Genomic DNA, 17492 nt, shown 5'->3' with positions numbered 1-17492 from the left:
TTCTTTTTTAAAGATGTTCCTTTCCTGTTTGATACAGCTGGTTCCTCCACTGAACCTTTTTTTATGCTTTGCCAGCTGTTTTTCACTCTGACTTTACATTTTATCTAAAGTGACACCAGTGTCTTTTCCTGTAAAAGTTTATTTGTGTACAAAACAAACGGGTCTTGACTTTGACATTTTTTATAAAAAGTCCACAATACATACTTAGGCATGTAAGAAAATAAGAGCTACAGTTGGCTTCCCATGAGTTCACTGCCTTTTTTCAGCGCCACAGGAATTCAGAGTCCTTGAAGCTTGCTGAAAACACCAAAGATAAATAGTATTTAGAAGGTTGATTTTAAAAATTGTTCATAATGCTCTTCTATTTCTTTATCTAGGAAAGGCTTGATAATGTTTTCAACTATTTAAAGGCCTAAAGTATCTCATGGTGTGATATTTTCTATATTCAGGCCGACCCCATTATTAATTCCCTGAAGGCTTCTCCAACAAGAAGAAGATAAATTTATGCTTTTCCTAATGGTTATACCAGCATTATTTCAAACAGGTAAATTTTCATCCATTTTAAGCCCTTTTGATAGATTTTAATACTTTTTTTGGTGTTGCAGCTGGCTTTTGTCCTGTCAGAGGAATGAACAAGTGCAGATTTAAAAACATGTGAAATCAAAGCCTCAAAGTGGCATCTGGGCTTGATGATTATCACAAAATGAAGCAAAAATTTTTCCTAAATTTAATTAATTTATGTAACAACCATCATCCCCAGAAACAAATCTGCTTCCCAATTAGGTCTCTATCACTGAAAATCAGGCAGTGCAATCATCCCTCCTTTTACTTCTGAACTGTGCTTTCCATCACTGATATTTGTAATTCCTACATTTATTGCTTTAGTTCTGGGCATTTGCATTTGTTACACTGCCTGAGTATGAAGTGTGAGTTAAGCTGCTGGAACATTCAAATATCACCAATTTCCCATGCTTTTCACCCTGATAATCAGAAACTCAGCACACAAGAAAAACCTATTTACCTGTCTTCAACTGTCTTGTTGGAGGGGTAGAACACCTTGAAGCAAAATCCACTTCTGGGAAAGGAACCCTGTGAGGGAAAAAGGGGAAAAATCCAAATTGGTGTGAGGGAAAAGGGGGAAATCCACATTGGTGTGAGGGAAAAGGGGGAAAATCCACCTTGGTGTGAGGAAAAAGGGGGAAAAATCCACATTGGTGTGAGGGAAAAGGAGAAAAATCCATGTTGGTGTGAGGAAAAAGGGGGAAATCCAAGTTGGTGTGAGGAGAAAGGGGAAAATCCAAGTTGGTGTGAGGAAAAAGGGGGAAAAATCCATGTTGGTGTGAGGAAAAAAGGGGAAAAATCCACCTTGGTGTGAGGGAAAAGGAGAAAAATCCATGTTGGTGTGAGGAAAAAGGAGGGCAGTGCTCACGGGGTTGATGCAGAGGCAGTCGCAGCTGGTGACAGAGAAGGGGTCGTGTTTGTCAGCGGTGACCAGCAGGTCTGGCAGGGGATAAACCCGCAGCGAGTAATCGTAGGCCCAGAACACGGGGCTGACGTACAGCGGCAGCGGGCTCAGGTGCCCCTGGGACAAAATGGTCTTCACAAACTGCAACAAAAATAACACACAAACGTTTGGTTTTAAGCATTTGAAGCATTTATCCCCTGGTATAAAATGGTCTTGACAAAATTTGGTTTTGAGCATTACCCTGAGATAAAATGGGGTTCACAAACCGCAACAAAAAAACCCCACAAACATTTGGTTTTGAGCATTACCCTGAGATAAAATGGGGTTCACAAACCGCAACAAAAAAACCCCACAAACACTTGGTTTTAAGCATTACCCCGTGATAAAATGGTCTTCACAAACTGCCAACAAAAAAAACCCCACAAACACTTGGTTTTAAGCATTACCCCAGGATAAAATGGTCTTCACAAACTGCAAATAAAAAAAAAGCCACAAACATTTTGTTTTAAGCATTTGAAGCATTTATCCCCTGGTATAAAATGGTCTTGACAAACTGTAACAAAAAAAAAAACAACAAAAAAAACCACCATCAAAACAAAAAAAAAACCCTCACAAACACTTTGTTTTAAGCATTACCCCTGGGATAAAATGGGGTTCACAAACTAAAACAAAAAAACCCCACAAACACTAGGTTTGAAATGTTTGAAGCATTTATCCCCTGATATAAAATGGTTTTCACAAACTGCAAAAAAAAAAAACCAACAAAAAAAACCACTTGGTTTGAAGTATTTGAAGCATTTATCCTCTGGGATAAAATGGGGTTCACAAACTGCAACAAAAAAACCCCACAAACATTTGGTTTTAAGCATTTCCCCTGGGATAAAATGGTCTTCAAAAACTGCAAAAAATCTCCCCCACTGATGCCTTGGGAAGGCTGAGCTAGGACAGGGGCTGGATGGAGTTCCAGAATAAAGCAGGGATGGATTCCATATCCCCACAAACACTTGGTTTGAAACATTTGCTGCAAGCTCAGTTCATCCCTGCATGTGTCAGTGTGTGTTAATAAAGAAGCTTTTTGAACCTGGAAATGTTTGGGGCTTTTTGTATCTCATTCCTGCTGATTATTAATGATTTCTAGAGTAAAGCAGTGACTCTCCTCCAGCTCTTTCCTTTCTGCAGTTGTGGGGGTTTTAATACACAAAGGCCTTTCTAAAGGCCAGGATTTGAAGATGTCAAAATGATCTCATCAATCAGACTCTCCAGGAGAATCACTTACTGTTCCTCCACCCAGAGAGCACCAACACTGCCACAACTCTCATTTTTTGGTTTTTATTTTCCTTACTGCTTTCCAGTTAACCTCAAGACTTACACTTTAAAAAGTCTTTTCCCTGAACTGAAGAAATAATTTGATTCCCAGATGATTTTCCTTTCTTTGTGGCAAAATTTCCCCCTCTCTTGTTTTTTTACACTGATGGCTGAATTAAAATAGGCAAAAAAGGCTGAGGAAAAGTGGAGTTTGCAAAAAACAACCTGCAGAAAGTGCTGCAATTCTACATTTCCTTTCTGGAAAGCCCTGGATGAGGACAGGGAAGTGTCAGGAATGCAAATGTGCCCACAAAACCAAGGAACCTCAGTGTCCATGGGGTGTTCACAGAGACACTGAGCAAAACCAACTTTCTGAGTTACAAAAACTCCTGTAAAATAAACAAAACCAGGCTCCATCCATCACTGCAATGAGCCAGGACTACCTGGATCATTCCCATCCAATTATTTCAGTGAATCCCATCAGCTCCTGCTGTGCACTCGTTAAGTGGAACCAAACCCAGAGCACACTGCTGATGTGTGAGGAGCAGAATTTCCATTTCAAGGGAGGAGACAAAACAAGCAGGTGAATTTTGGAGGAAGTGACCTGCTGCTTTACTGCAAATGGCACTGGGTAACCAATCAAATCTTTAAAAAATGGTAATTTGCATTACAATTTGCCTTTAGGAATCAGTGTTTCTTGGCAGGACGTTGATGGTTGGTTCTGCTCTGAAGTTCTGTGTTCAAGGGCAGCTCCAGTGTGACAAAATGACTCAATCCCACCTTAAACTATCATGGTTTGAGTTATTTTGCTGTCAAAATGTAAAGAAAAATAAGAATACTAAATGTATAAATCCCTCTTACAACCCCTCTGGGTTACTCACGCAATGTGGCACCAGAACAAGGATCAGAGCCCCCAAAATCCAGCCCTGCTGATCAATAAAATCAAAAAATCTGGGCAAAAAGTGCTGGGCTCCACTCACTCACATGGTTGGGAATGTCCATGGTGCTGCTTGGGAAGCGGACACAGTTCCTGCACATTTTGTTGACCAAATCTTCCCGAAAAATAATGATTTCCTGGGTGCAGTATTGGACCCTGAGTGGAAACAGCAGTGAAATTAATTAAGGTGAACCTAAAAATGAGGAAGATGCATTAGAAAGTTGATCTCCCTCTAATACAGACAACTGAATGAAAATCATACTTTCCCTTATGATGTTTTTGAGCAGGATTTTTGTATTCAATATCAATTTTTTTAGCACTACTTGCTTTCTTCACAGATTTTTTATGTCCTACTACATTTAAAATTGTTCTAATTCATGAAATGAAGAATTCTATTAATTTGAAAAATTTAAGGCAAATTTTACCCAAAATCTGGTAGGTTTTGAAAATTATATTTGCAAATAATTTCGTTTAAAAACAAATTATTTTTAAAAATTAGCATTTACATGGTTACCTGCAGGGATTTGTGGTGAAAACTGAAAATGGCACCAGCTGTCTGAACTCCTGAGTGATATTTTCAGCCAGGGGAGGTCTAAAATAAATAACAGAGGTATCAACAAAGACTCTTTAACCATCTTTAACTCAAATTTCACTCAAAATTCCAAGATGTGAGGAAGTGAAGCAAACTGACCTTGGTAAAATTGAACCAGGCCCAGGATCTTCAGGACCAGGGACAAACACAAATCGACTACTACAAAAAATAAAAATAAAAAAAAAGAAGCTTAACAAATCTCTTTTGTATAAACTGATCCTAAAACCTGGGTCTGATGTTCTGAATTCAGAGAGCAGGAGGCAGGAAGGTATCCCAGGGAGAGACCTTGGCTCCCTCATTAGCAGTTTCCATGCCCAAGCTATTTGGGATAAAATCAAATTTACCCTGCTCCCAAACAAACCTGCAGGCCTGTTACAAAACCAGCTTTTTATCTGATCACAGCTGGCTCACAAGACAGAGAAAACAGGGCAACTCTCAGCTTCTTCAGGTCATGAAAGGCTTCACAAAATAAACAGATTTCCCCTTGCTCTGTACCTTTTATGGATGCTGGGATATTCACATATAATATCTGCCAGAGCCTTCAAAGAACCTGGAGTCAGGGAAAAACAGGGCACAACACCTGGTTAGAAATAAACACACCTTGGGTGAATCCCCCCTCTGCTGCAGTGCACTTTAAAAAAATAAATGTTTCTTTTCTGCCCTCTTCATTTGTTTGCCATCATTATTTTAGTTCAGTGCACATGTCTGGCTGTTCACAAAGACCTCCCTACCTTTCAGGGACTGGATCTGATTTTTGCCATATGGTGCAGATGAAAAATTTCCACAGAAGAAAAAGCAGGTGGGAGGTGCAGAGGAATAACCTGGGAAAAGAGAGGATCTGTGAGTGTATCCATGCACTCCAGCACCTTCCAGCACTCAGCCCATTCCAGGAAAAGCAGGAACTGAAACAGCACTTCAAGCCCTGCTGCTATTAATACACCTGATTTTCTTGATCCAGGCTGGTTTTAGCTCAAAAAGGGGATGGCCATGTACAAATGTCACTTTGAGGGAGCCCCCTGGCACTTACAGGCTGAGTTCCAGCAGTGTTTGTGTGTATCCAACTCCTGGCCCAGTCACAGAATTATACCAAGTGCAATTATACTAAATAATGTCATTTTTAAATGTATTATTGCCTTCAAAAGGAAAACAGCAAGCAGGCAGCACTGGGTTGCTATTAACCTCCCTGATCATTCCAATTTAAGGGCTCTCCCAACACCCAATTCCCCCTTTGGCATTATAAAGCAACAGTAACTGGAACTGCCTGAGCAGTTTGAGGATCTGGTGAGTGCTCAGAACCTCACCATTAACTGCTTCAAAACAAAGTGGGGGAAAAAGAAACCTGATTCCCATCCCTGAAATAAAAATAGAAACAGCTACTCAGGCATTCATCTCACACCCCAGTTACTCTCCATTTTCCTGACACACAGAATCACACTTGGATTTACTTCACTGGTTTTCTAAGGGGCTGGTAAATGGAACAGAACTGCTGATCCCAGAGAAATGGCTCATCAATATTTTTCCTTGCTCTCCCCCACAGCTGCTCGTTTAGTTTATAATTAAGATTATTACTTGCCTGGTGAAGTCTCAAAATAGCAAATGCAGGGTGTGCACCTCTGCCAGGTGAGCTCAGCACACAAACCTCACTGCCCAAGGGCCCCTTCTGCCCTCAGCACCTGCAGCCCTGGGTCAAGCCCAGTCTGCCCACAGGATTTGCCAGCTCTGACCCACACACTGAACTGGCTTTTTAACTTCTGCATGACTGCTCATTTGTGTCCAGCTCCCTTTTGCTGAGGAGCAGCTTCCCACCCTGAATTCTGGGTTGTTTTTAAAGCCATCACTCTCTCACACTTCATCCTGCCCGAGGCAGGAGGGACAAGCTGTTCCCAAACTGCTGCAATACAAAGGAGCAATTCATAAAAGCTTGTTTTTCCCAGTGCTGTCCCCAGTACTGATCCCAGAATCCTGGAATGAGTTGGGCTGGAGAGGACCTTAAATCCCATCCCATTCCAGCCCTGCCATGGCAGGGACACTCCCACTGTCCCAGGTGCTCCAAGCCCTGTCCAGCCTGGCCTTGGGCACTGCCAGGGATCCAGGGGCAGCCACAGCTGCTCTGGCAATTCCAGCCCAGCCCCTCCTCACCCTCCCAGCCAGGAATTCCCAATTCCCAATATCCCATCTGGCAGTGGGTAGCAATGTCCATCTCTCTGAACCAAGGAATTAGTCTTCAAGCTAAGCCCAGGAAGAGCTTCCAGGAGCAAGGGAAACATTCCTGTCACAGCCCAGAAAATGGCCACTGGTCAAACCACCATTTGTACCAAGAATTTATGGAAACAAATCATGCAGACAAGGTTCAGAGTGAAAGCAATTCCCACCTACCTGAAAACATCATGTGAAGCTTTTCCAGCACCTCTGCTTGGTCCAGCCACACATCAGACACAAACACAAACATGGCATCTTCATTCTCTTCCTCCAGCTGCTTCAGCTTGGCAGAAGCCTTTACTGATGATGAGGAAGGCCCTCCAAAGAAGTTGATATTCCCATAGAAGGCTCTGCATCATGAAAATGCTCCAGTTAGGATCCCAGCATGGCTTGGGTCCAAAGGGACTTTAAAGCTCATCCTATTCCAGCCCCTGCCATGGGCAGGGACACCTTCCACTGACCCAGGAATCCATTCTCTCAGCAACAAGGAATTTATTATTCCATGTTACAGTTACCTGGCTTTGCCATTGAGAAGGGTTTACATCCCAATTTCCATTAATATGCAGAACCCAAAGGCCTTTGGAAGGGTTTTTCTGCCAACACTACAGCCTTTAATGCCTCTAAGTCCCAGAACTGCTTCCTTAAAATGGTATTTATTTTAAAGCATGTGGGGAGGAGGAAGAATAACATACCTGAATGTCAGAGAAATTACAAAATAACAATGATCTTACTTAGAAACCCTAGGAAAACATGGAGTGAGGCTGCCAAAAGTCACTTTTGTACCTCGTGGTGGCAGAAGGCTCAGTGGGCGGAAATCCAAAAGCGTTCACATGAAAAACTTCATCTTCATACCAACCTAGGAGGTTTTGGAAGAGCAAAACAGCAAAATAACCCTTCAGTTTTTCTACCAGCATCGTGTCCCAGACATTAGTCAGAGCTGGCAGCCGTGCTGCACTGCCAGTCCCAGGCTCCATCAGCCCCTCTCCACAGAACCAGAGCAGGCAATGGGAAAAGGGCTGAGAGGGAAATCAGCTTTGTCCTGAGCCCAGGCACTCCTGTGGGTGCATCTGCTGCACAGCCCCATGAACAAGCCCCTCAAGCACACCAGGAGGGCTGCATGATCTTGCTGGGCCTGTCCTGAAGGGCCCCCATCCAAGTGCTCTCAAATCCCACTGCTGAGAACAGAAGGAATCTGGTGATATTTATTTATCCCCACTCTCATTTCTGCTCCCAATATCTTCTTACAAGCATAAAACACACCAGAAAACAGACTGAGATCATGGATCTGGCACAGAGGAACATTCCACATACAGAAATAGCTGCTTTTGCCTTTTTTTTTTTTTTTCCTCCAAAACTGCAAGCTCTTACATCATCCTAATGAGAAGCCTCATTAAAGGAGCAAAGCTTTGCCAGCACAGAGCAGCATTTTCAGATCATTAAATCATTCCTCTGGTCATTCCAGGCTGTCTTCCTAACCCAGTCAACTTCTCCAAGCATGCTGGGGCCAATCCTCAAAGCTGCTCCAGAGCCTCCCATGCCCCAACACCCCCAAATTCCTCCTCTCTGCCTCCAGAGTCACAGCAAAAGCTGAAAGCCAAAAATCTCAGTCCCAAACTCACTGATGGTCACCAAAATGAGACTTCTCTGCTCAGCCACATCTGGCAGCCACAGCTTGAACAGAATAATTTATTACCAGCTAAAAAATAAACCCAGCCTGCTTTACCTTCTGCCAGAACAAAGGAGGATTCAGTGTATAACCCACTGTGGAACTGGTGCAGAAAGGTTAAGGAATGTATTTTTCTTAGATTTAAAGTAGGTTTTTGAACCAAAATTTGCTTTCCAGCTGGTGTAATAGATTTGGACAGCACTGAAAGTTCACAGGCTGCCTGAAGAGCCTGGAAATTCCCTGGTACATGAGCAGGTAAGTGCAGAGAGAGCCCAGGAACTGGAGCAGGTTCTGCTTCCATGGAGAGGGAAAGTCACCATGTCCAAGGGAAAGGCAGGAGCTGCAGCAGCCAAGGAATTGCAAACAAAGGAGAAAGACAGAGCTGCAGCTCTCAGTATGGAATTCTGAATGGTCAGCGTTGATTTACTGATCAATTTCAAATCCTGCAGGTCTACAGGAAACTCCTCCAGCTCTTCCATCACAGCAAAAGGATATTGCTTTACTAAGGTCTAGCTGGACCACTCCTGTGGGGTCTTCCAGGAAAAACTTCCCCTACAAAACAGGATTCATTAATAAAGCAAAATATACCAAACACACAAATGCTTCAGTCAGAAGCATCTAACAGTCACCATTTAGAAATTATTTGTCTGGGTTTAATGTTTTAAGCTGACAAGAACTGAAAATAAAGTCATTTGTAGTAAATGTATGTCAGCAGCTTCCCTGGGAGCTGCTGCAGCTGGGATTGCTGGTGCTCCCCCCTAAAATCACAGTCCAAGGCATTGCCAAGTCCAAACTCAGCCACTGGAAGCTCCAGCCTCTCAAGGGACAAGCCAAAAAATCCTAACTGCTTCTGGCTGCTGACATAAAAATTTTAGATTGGGAAGACAAAGAAAGACATTTTCCACACACACTGGCACTGAATGCTTGAGGAAAAGTCTCTCAGAATGGGTCAAGTGTGAGATATTTAAGTTTTCTCATTTTTTAATGTATTACAGCACTGAATGAGCAGTGATCAGAGACTCCACAGCAAAAAGGAACTCACCTCCTTGAGCTGAGTGATCATCCCAAGCACAATCACCTCTCCCACTTTAGCTGGATTGCCCAAGAGAGTTTCTACTGTCTTTAGCTGGGGTCAAAGGCAAAGAATCCAATCAGAACCAAACCAAACCCTCCAAACTCAAACTCTCTTGCCTGCTTTCTCCCAAGCAAGACACAGCCCCACCCAGGACATGGCTGTACATGAACACACAGATGAGCCAGAGGATACAGGCTCGTTACCAACACCAGAACCTCCTTTCTCAATGTGCCTTAGGAGAAGATTCCCAATAGTGGCTGCTAGCATAAAGAACTGCTGTGATTATTTGGATTAAAACTGACAAGAACTCCATTTTTTTTACCTGGAATTTGTTCTTGCTATCATCAGGATGAGCATCAACTGGTGAGGGAGTGAACAGCTCATGTCTGTGAGTCCTCTGCACAAACCAAAATTGAAGTGATTCAGTTTAAACATAAATGAGCACTGCCAAAAAGCCAGTTTGCTACAAGCACTATGCAAAAAACACTTCAGAAAGTTCTTACTCTACTTCATCCAGCAACTTTTAATAATTCAGTCCTTCTGACAAGAATTTATTTCCAAGAAACAGATGATCAATAACACCGGATAATAAAACTAAGCCTAAAAAACGCACTGGGTAATAAAACTAAGCCTAAAGAAAGTGTCATGAAAGCACCTAAGTAAGGCTGCTAAAAGAAGCTATTTGTGACAAGCTGGAAGGCAGAGGGCTCATGAGGCAGGGAGCATGATGTATTTTTGGCAGGAGAAGTGGGATCCCTCCCTGAGGACTCCTGACCTGCTGGAGGATGGAGTAGCGCTCCCGGAACAGCTCCGCCTTGTCCCTGGCAGTCCCAAACAAACTGGGCCTGGGCAGGTCAGTCATGGACAGGCTGCAAGGAATGAACACAATCAGGATGTCAAGAAGGGATGTTCCCCACATAAAGATGATTTCTTGCTCTGAAAGGTCCGGGAGGCTGCAAAAGCTGCACCATGATTCAGGTACATTCCTGCTCGGGATCCTGCGTGTCTGCATCTCTGCATCCACTTCATTCCCCTCTAACTCCCAGGCCTTGAGATTTATCCCTCCACCCAAAGAGACCTCTGCAGAAATCCATTTGAAAAAAAGCAGTTATGCCTTTAAGCAGTTGTGAACAAAAGCATTATTCCTCCAGTTTCTCACCAGCTGCTCCTAATTTTTCTTTTTTACTGTTTGGAGCTCTCCTTAGAAACCCCCCAGGGCTTCAGGGAGCTGCAAGATACAGGCTAAGAAATAAATACAGGCAGCAGACACATCAAATTTATTAAAAAAATAAATTTAAACAGCCCAATGTGAGGAAAAAAAATAACCCCAAACTACCTTTAGTGATGTATGTCCTTAGCCTCACTGTCTTTTTTATTCATTAGGTGGAATAAACTTGGTTTATGGCCTTAAACATTTATTACTTTTCTCACTCAGGCTTCAGTTGAACAGAGCCAAGAGAGAAAGATTAAAACCAGACTTATCCTATAGAAATAGAGGCTTTGTTCATAAAACAGGGAGTGCTTGAAACTTAAAATATGGGAGACTTACGGCAGAAACTTCTTTCTTTCTGAATTATAAATATAACGTGGGATGTCAAAGGCTCCAATAATGTTGAAAACATTTTCTCTGAAATAAGAACAGTGACAGCATTAACTGAATGTTACCTCCCAACCAAAACCATTCTGTGATTCCATGAAGTGGATGAAACAAACTGACAAATACGTTGGCTAAAATGACATTTGTTTTGTTCACTATCATCACCACTTCTCTTATTTTATATATAGTTTATATATTTCTAGTCTATTTTCTCCTGCATCTTTTAGTTAAATAATGAAAAAGACTTGTCTCTGTGATCTGTAGAGCTTTTCCCTTCAGGACTCTGCACTGAGAATCTGTACATATGGATTTCTCTTCAGTTCTGGAGCAAATTAAGTATAAAAAAGCATCACAAAGAAAAGTCTGCCTCATAAAGATTCCAACAGCAAGGAGGAAAGTTAAACCCAAATTTTCTCCATCCTGAGAGGCTGAGATGACAGGATCTAATTGACATGCCCAGCAAACCATCTCTTCTCATGCTTTGCATCACGATGGGAACACGAAAGGAAACACATCCATCAGGATCACAAAGTGCTCAGAAACTCCAGTAATTGCTCCACACTTTGTTATCACAGAAGGGAAATCAATCAGGGCTTCAAAAAACTAAACAAAAAAGCTGGAGCAGGCACCCCAGAGGAAAACTTTTCCAAAGTGCTTTCAGAAAAGAAAGGAACAAAAGTAACTTGAGATAACTTTCATCTAGAGCAAAGCAAATAAAGCATGGCCAGAAGTGCTGGTTAATATTCCACCTGCAGCACACCCAGCACACAACCCCAGCAGCTGAGTTCCAGAATTCCAGATTCTTTTCAGGGCCCCCTGGAGGAGAGAAAATGGGCTCTGAGGAGCAATCTGGTGATGCCTTGGGAAGGCTGAGCTAGGACAGGGGCTGGATGGGAGCAAAGGCAGCAGCAGGAAGGCAAAAGCACAGAGCAATGATGCAGACAATGCCTGGCATTCATTTCCCAGGGGGAACAAGGAAATGCCAGCAGCTCCCAGAAGTCCCCATAACATTTTTAATGTCACCCTCACATGGCCTCATCCGGGGCCCGGCTGCATTCCTGGACAGCTGCTTCCACCAGGGGCTGCTCAATCATGTTGGATGACACTGGAAAGAAAAATCCCAAGGATTAAAACTGCAGCAAGGAAGGAAGTGAGTCTCCAACATTTCACATTAAATGGCTGAGTCTCCTCACGGGAATACACACAAATAATTCATGTTTTCTGTAATGACACACAGATGGATCACTTAATATTGCCACCAAAAGGACACGTTCCTAGGGAAAAACACTCTGTGCCCACCCTGAATTCCCCAAACATGGAGAACAAGACAATTATAGCTCATGCAAAGCTGCCAAATATATCACAAATATGCTAAAGCTGAGCTCTCACATTCTGGAGGTTAATTTGGTTCCAGAACATTATCACAAGGATTGCTGCCTTAAGTATTCCAACAGAATTCTGGAGATTGTACATTGTTGTTTTCATGGATTTAAACTGATAATTGAAATGTGTTTGAAGGCCTCCCCACCCTCACAGGTAAGAATTCCTTCAAGATATTCTATCAAAATATTCCTTCAAAATATTCCATCCATCCCTGCCCTCTGGCAATGGGAAGCCATTCCCTGTGTCCTGTAAATAGACTCTCCCCACTGTAATATTTAAAATTACAGTTTCAGGTACAAAGATGTCCAAAGATGTTACTTTTAGTAACTGTCACTGAATAATGTTACTACTCTTGGATTAATATTTAAAATGACAGTTTCAGGTACAAAGATGTCCAGACAAACTTTTAGTAACTGTCACTGAATAATGTTACTACTCTTGGAAAAGTCAGGATATTCTGCACTGCCAGCTCTGCTGACACTGCAAACCTGTGTTTAACCAAAATAAAGGGCCAAAAAATCCATTTATCTCCATCAACCCTTTACACTACAACGACACCTCAGTGCCTCTGCTGCCAGTCACTGTCTTTGTCCTGATGACATCAGAAATGCCAGGAGAACTGGCTCAAGGAAAATAAATTGTTTACTTACAAGGCTGTTTTTCAACGGCATCGATGACATTTTCAATTATGTCGTCAAGTTCTCCCTCACTGGTGGACTGGAAAGCTTCAGTGAGATACTTCAGGGCATCCCTAATCCCAGAGGAGAAAGCACAAAAAGCAATTAATGTTCAATAGTTGACACAAACTGAGCTGATTTTGGCAGGTGTGCACATCATCACCACATGGCTGGTGGTTAAAAGCAGAAATCATTAGTTCTGCATAATAGCACATTGGTTTAAGTCAGAGAAAAAATCATTTGGATTAAAATTATCAGGGAAAAGATGTGGAGAACCTCAGCTTCACACAAAAATTCCATGTTGGAAGGGAATTCTGGAGACCCTGTGGTCCAACCTTCTCCTGGAAGCAGAGCTTGGGTTATGCTGTCCAGAGCCCCGTGGAGCCAAGCCCTGAAAACTTCCATTGAGGGAGACTCCAGCACTTCTCTACTCCATCAACTCCAAGGTTTAATTACTATTACAGTGAATAATTAAATGCCTCTTGCCATGTCACTGTGCATCCTTGAGAACACTTCTCACTTTTAGGAAGACTGGGATTAGCTCATTGTGAATCTTTCCTTCCTGAGGCTGAATCAACCCAAATCCTTCACATCCTCCCCATGCCAGGTTCTCTGACCCTCAAATCATGGAATCCCAGAATGGTTGGGATTGGAAGGAACCTTAAATCCCATCCCATTCCTTCAGGCCCTGCCAGGGGCTCTGAGCTCTCCCTGGATGCTTGTCTTCTCCTCTCCAGGGAACATTCCCAGCTCTCCCAGCCTGGCTCCAGAGCAGAGGGGTTCCAGCCCTTGGAGCAGCTCCATGGCCTCTCTGGACTCATTCCAGCAGCTCCACATCCCTCACTTTGGACTCCAAATCCGGGTGCAGCCCTGAAGCTGGGATGTCACCAGAGAGAGCTTCCAGCCTTTCCTGCTTCCCCCACGGCTCCAGCCCAGGACCACCCTGCAGCCCCCACAGGACCTGCTCCAGTTCAGCAATGTATTTGAAACAGAAGTTATTTTAATTCTCAATAACGTAAGATTTAGAAATCCGGTTTTCCCCTCAACCTTAGACAAGAGTCTCACATTAAAGATAAAAATTTTCTTATTAATGTCATCTGCTGGCCAACCTAAGTGGCATTTTGTGATCAGCCTGACCTTCAAAGTGTCTCAGCTCATGGAACTGTGGAGTCAGGAGTTCTGGACTTGTGCTCCTCTCTAATGAAAGTATCAGGGCACTGTCCAAAATAATCACATCCCAACCACAACAGAATTTAATTGATATTAACACACACAAGAAAGAAAGGGAAAATAAGAGTGAGGGGAGACCCAGTCTCTTTTACATCATGACACCTTCCACTGCAAGCAGGAATCCCTTTTCACTGACCTTGGCATCTCTAAATAACACATCCTATTACATTGGAAATATACCATTCCTGTCTTTGCAAATGCCATTCCTTCCTCTAGCAAAGAACGCTGAGCACAAGAGAGGCAAGTGAAACTCAGACCCCAGGGTTGTCAGGGTCAGAGGCAGACAAAAAAACCTCAATAAACACCCGGCACCAGCAGCAGGGAGAGCTCCGAGGGGACACCATGGGCAGCTCTTGGCGCACCCAGGGTCATGACGGGGATGGAAGGAAGGGGCCTGCAGCAGCAGGACAGACGAAAGATGGCTTTGGAGGAGCCTGCGGAGGCCGCGATGCGGGGGAAGGAGGAGGAGGAGGTGGGAAAGGCAGCCCCGCATCCCGAGGAGGACGCGGAGCGGCCCCGGCCCGGTGCCGCACCGGCGCTCCCCGGGGCCGGTCCCCGCGGGTCCGGAGCAGGGTCCGGACCGGAGCAGGGTCCGGACCGGAGCAGGGTCCGGACCGGAGCAGGGCCGGGCCCCGCGCTACTCACGGGCGCAGGACGAGCCCCCGCAGGCGGAACGCGGAGCCGAGGCGGCGCCGCAGCCGCTCGGGCTCCATGGCGGCGATGGCGCCAAACGCGGCCGGGCCGCCCCCTCAGGCGGGAGGAGCCCGGCCCGGCCCCGCTCTGCCGTGTGGGGACAGCGCCGGGGCCGGGCAGGGACTGTCCCCTGAGCTGCTCTGCTGGGCACCGCCAGTCCTGAGGGCAGCTCCGGGCCCCTCGTGCCATGGAGGGGCTGGAGAAGGGAACGGAGCTGGGAAGGGGCTGGAAGATTTAAACACCGTGTGGATGTGGCGTATGGGGACATGGGACAGACTCCACCTTCATAGAGGGCTTTTCCAACCTCAACAATTCCCTGATTCCATAAAACACTTGCTGTGATCGGCACAAGTTACCCAATACAATTACCCACAGTATCACTTTGTTCCTTTACAGGTATTGTAGCTCACAATATTTCTCCCTGCTGTTCCCTGTAGGCCCAGCACAGGCTCCTCTGCCTCTCCAGCACTCCAGAGTCTCTCCCACTTCAGATTTCCTTGCCACAAAACATCCATCAAACACACCTGACTGTGAATTGGTCCTGTGAGCACAGGATGCTCTCCAGGGCTGTGTTTATAGAATCACAGCGTCCCAGAATGGTTTGGATGAGAAGAGACCTTAAAACTCATCTCATCCCACCCCCTGCCACAGCAGGGACACTTTCCTCTTTCCCAGGTTGCTCCAAGCCCCATCCAGCCTGGCCTCGGACACTTCCAGGGATCCAGGGACAGCCACAGTTCCAGGATTGTGGAGTAGCTGCCTTCTCTCCAGATGGAAAACACCTGATATTTCATTCAAACACTCCTCCCCATCTCTCAAAGTACAGCTTGATTCCACACAAGGCTCACAAAGCAACTCTTGAAAGAGTTTGTTCGAGAGACTGCAGGGATTTAAAGACAGACAGAAAATGTCAGCTGTTTTCCATAGCCCATTCTCAGAATTTATAATTGCTCCTCATCGGGAGTGAGCTCATGGGTGAAGCTGCTGCTACTCTCTTCAGACAAAGAGCTGCCATCTGACAGGTCTCAGCTATTTTGGCAGGAAATATGATTCATTTTTTTTGTCACAGGCATGCAGCTAGGTGCAAATTATAAGCCCAATTCTTACGTAAGTACCTTCATTTGCTAAAATTACTGCTTATTCTCCTTCTAAGAAAACCTGATGCTGCCATTCAGCTCCTGTCTCGCCACATGAAGGAAGGTGCACCTGGAGAAGGGATGTGCCCCTCATCCAAAAATACTTTTCTCTGAAGCTGTGACCAGCCAGGGAATGTAAAGCACACTCCTACAGCATCCTGCTGGATGTGGGGGCTCTCTTAGCTTGCCTGGAGCCTCCCACCAGAGATATAAAAGTATTCCAGTGTGAGCTGCAGCCGTGTGTTCCACTGAGCCATCTGCAGCTCTGAAAGCCATGCCCAGATCTCTGTCACCTCCCGTGGCTTTGCTGGACATCACAGCAGCTGGAGAGTGACTGGAGAGAGCCCAGTGCTCCAGGATCATCCAGCGTGCATCCACCTGGATCCACGGGATTGCTTTGTTGCACTGACAAGCAGCTCATTGCCATGTCTGTCACTGCTCCACTGGCAAAATCCCATCTCCTGAGGCAGCACATTGCAGCTCTACCTGACCTAGAGACCTTTGGACAGAGTTTGTCTGCTTCCCGTGGCTTTTTTACCGCTCCCAAATGCTGACTCCTGCATTTAACCACCATCCCAATGCACCGTCCGTACATTGCCTCATTTCAAGAGTTCAGGACAGGTGCTGATCTCTGTGTCACCACTGAGAGAATACCTGGAGCTGTGCCAGGGCAGGTTTGGGTTGGATTTCAGGAAAGGCTCTTCCCCAGAGGGTGCTGGCAGTGCCCAGGCTCCCCAGGGAATGGGCACAGCCCCGAGGCTGCCAGAGCTCCAGGAGCTGCCAGGGATGCCAGGGTGGGGTTGTTGGGGTCTGGGCAGGGCCTGGAGCTGCCCTGGCTGATCCCTGTGGGTCCCTTCCAGTCCAGGAGAGTCTGTGATTAATATTACCAGTTTATCAATGTGAATAATTAACATCTTCCCTCCTAAATCCAGCAGAGGAAATGTATGTTCTACTGTCACAAGGAAATCTTGACAATTACTTTCTGATGCTGTTTTATAAGATGCTAAAGTGCACATTTCTCCCAAGTTCTACTCTACTGTTTCTGAAGAGCTGTACCTGTTTTATTTTGAATTCCTTTGATTCCAGCCGGACACGGAGTTCAGCTGGAACTAACTCAGCGGCTGATAAAACAGAGTAAGAACTGGAACTGTCCAACTGTTTAATTAACATCAGCCTCTACTCTACTGTTTCTGAAGAGCTGTTTTATTTTGAATTCCATTGATTCCAGCCGGACACAGAGTTCAGCTGGAACTAACTCAGTGGCTGATAAAACAGAGTAAGAACTGGAACTGTCCAACTGTTTAATTAACATCAGCTGCCATTTCATAGCTGCTGCTCCTGGCAGGAGCGTGGCTTGTCTCACCTTCAGAGGGACAGGGAGTTCTGCTGTGCTTGTCTCATCACAGAATCCACAGGATCATGGAATGAGTTGGGCTGGAAGGGACATTAAAGCCGATTTCATCCCACCCCTGCCATGGCAGGGACAATTCCACTGTCCCAGGCTGCTCCAGCCCCAGTGTCCAGCCCGGCCTTGGGC

General features: G+C 44.9%; 1 protein-coding gene across 3 annotated transcripts; it reads right to left on the bottom strand.

Moving 5' to 3' along the window:
* Window positions 1–121: 121 nt before the first annotated feature.
* On the bottom strand, window positions 122–17461 carry POLE2 (DNA polymerase epsilon 2, accessory subunit). 3 transcript variants are annotated; one of them, XM_039698072.1, is made up of 19 exons: window positions 14772–14894; window positions 12870–12970; window positions 11866–11941; window positions 10789–10866; window positions 10015–10108; window positions 9562–9636; window positions 9207–9290; window positions 8660–8716; window positions 8222–8270; window positions 7282–7354; window positions 6676–6848; window positions 5031–5120; window positions 4795–4849; window positions 4399–4458; window positions 4222–4299; window positions 3755–3863; window positions 1430–1606; window positions 1022–1178; window positions 122–297 (listed from the first exon to the last, which is right to left on the bottom strand). In XM_039698072.1, exons 1-19 carry the CDS (start codon window positions 14837–14839, stop codon window positions 263–265), a joined length of 1689 nt encoding a protein of 562 aa, XP_039554006.1. In that variant the 5' UTR covers window positions 14840–14894; the 3' UTR covers window positions 122–262. The 3 variants fall into 3 exon arrangements, with proteins under 3 accessions (XP_039554006.1, XP_039554003.1, XP_039554005.1); XM_039698069.1 differs by having other exon boundaries at window positions 1022–1089; window positions 14772–14839; XM_039698071.1 differs by lacking the exon at window positions 14772–14894 and adding an exon at window positions 17319–17461 and having other exon boundaries at window positions 185–297; window positions 1022–1089.
* Window positions 17462–17492: the final 31 nt, after the last annotated feature.

The sequence above is a fragment of the Passer montanus genome, unplaced genomic scaffold, assembly GCF_014805655.1.
Source record: "Passer montanus isolate IOZ18808 unplaced genomic scaffold, ASM1480565v1 scaffold120, whole genome shotgun sequence".
Taxonomy (NCBI): Eukaryota; Metazoa; Chordata; class Aves; order Passeriformes; family Passeridae; genus Passer; species Passer montanus.
The sequence above is the reverse complement of the archived record's forward strand: the minus strand, read 5'-3'. Positions and strand labels throughout refer to the sequence as shown.

What these genes read in the sequence shown, in the direction of transcription:
- POLE2 (XM_039698072.1), bottom strand. Translation starts at nt 14,839, where the DNA reads ATGGAGCCCGAGCGGCTGCGGCGCCGCCTCGGCTCCGCGTTCCGCCTG. An exon ending in CTCCTTTGTTCTGGCAGAAG is followed by an intron (nt 7,355 to 8,221) that starts GTAAAGCAGGCT and finishes AAAACCTCCTAG; the next exon opens with GTTGGTATGAAGATGAAGTT. An exon ending in GCTTCACATGATGTTTTCAG is followed by an intron (nt 5,121 to 6,675) that starts GTAGGTGGGAAT and finishes CTCTTTTCCCAG; the next exon opens with GTTATTCCTCTGCACCTCCC.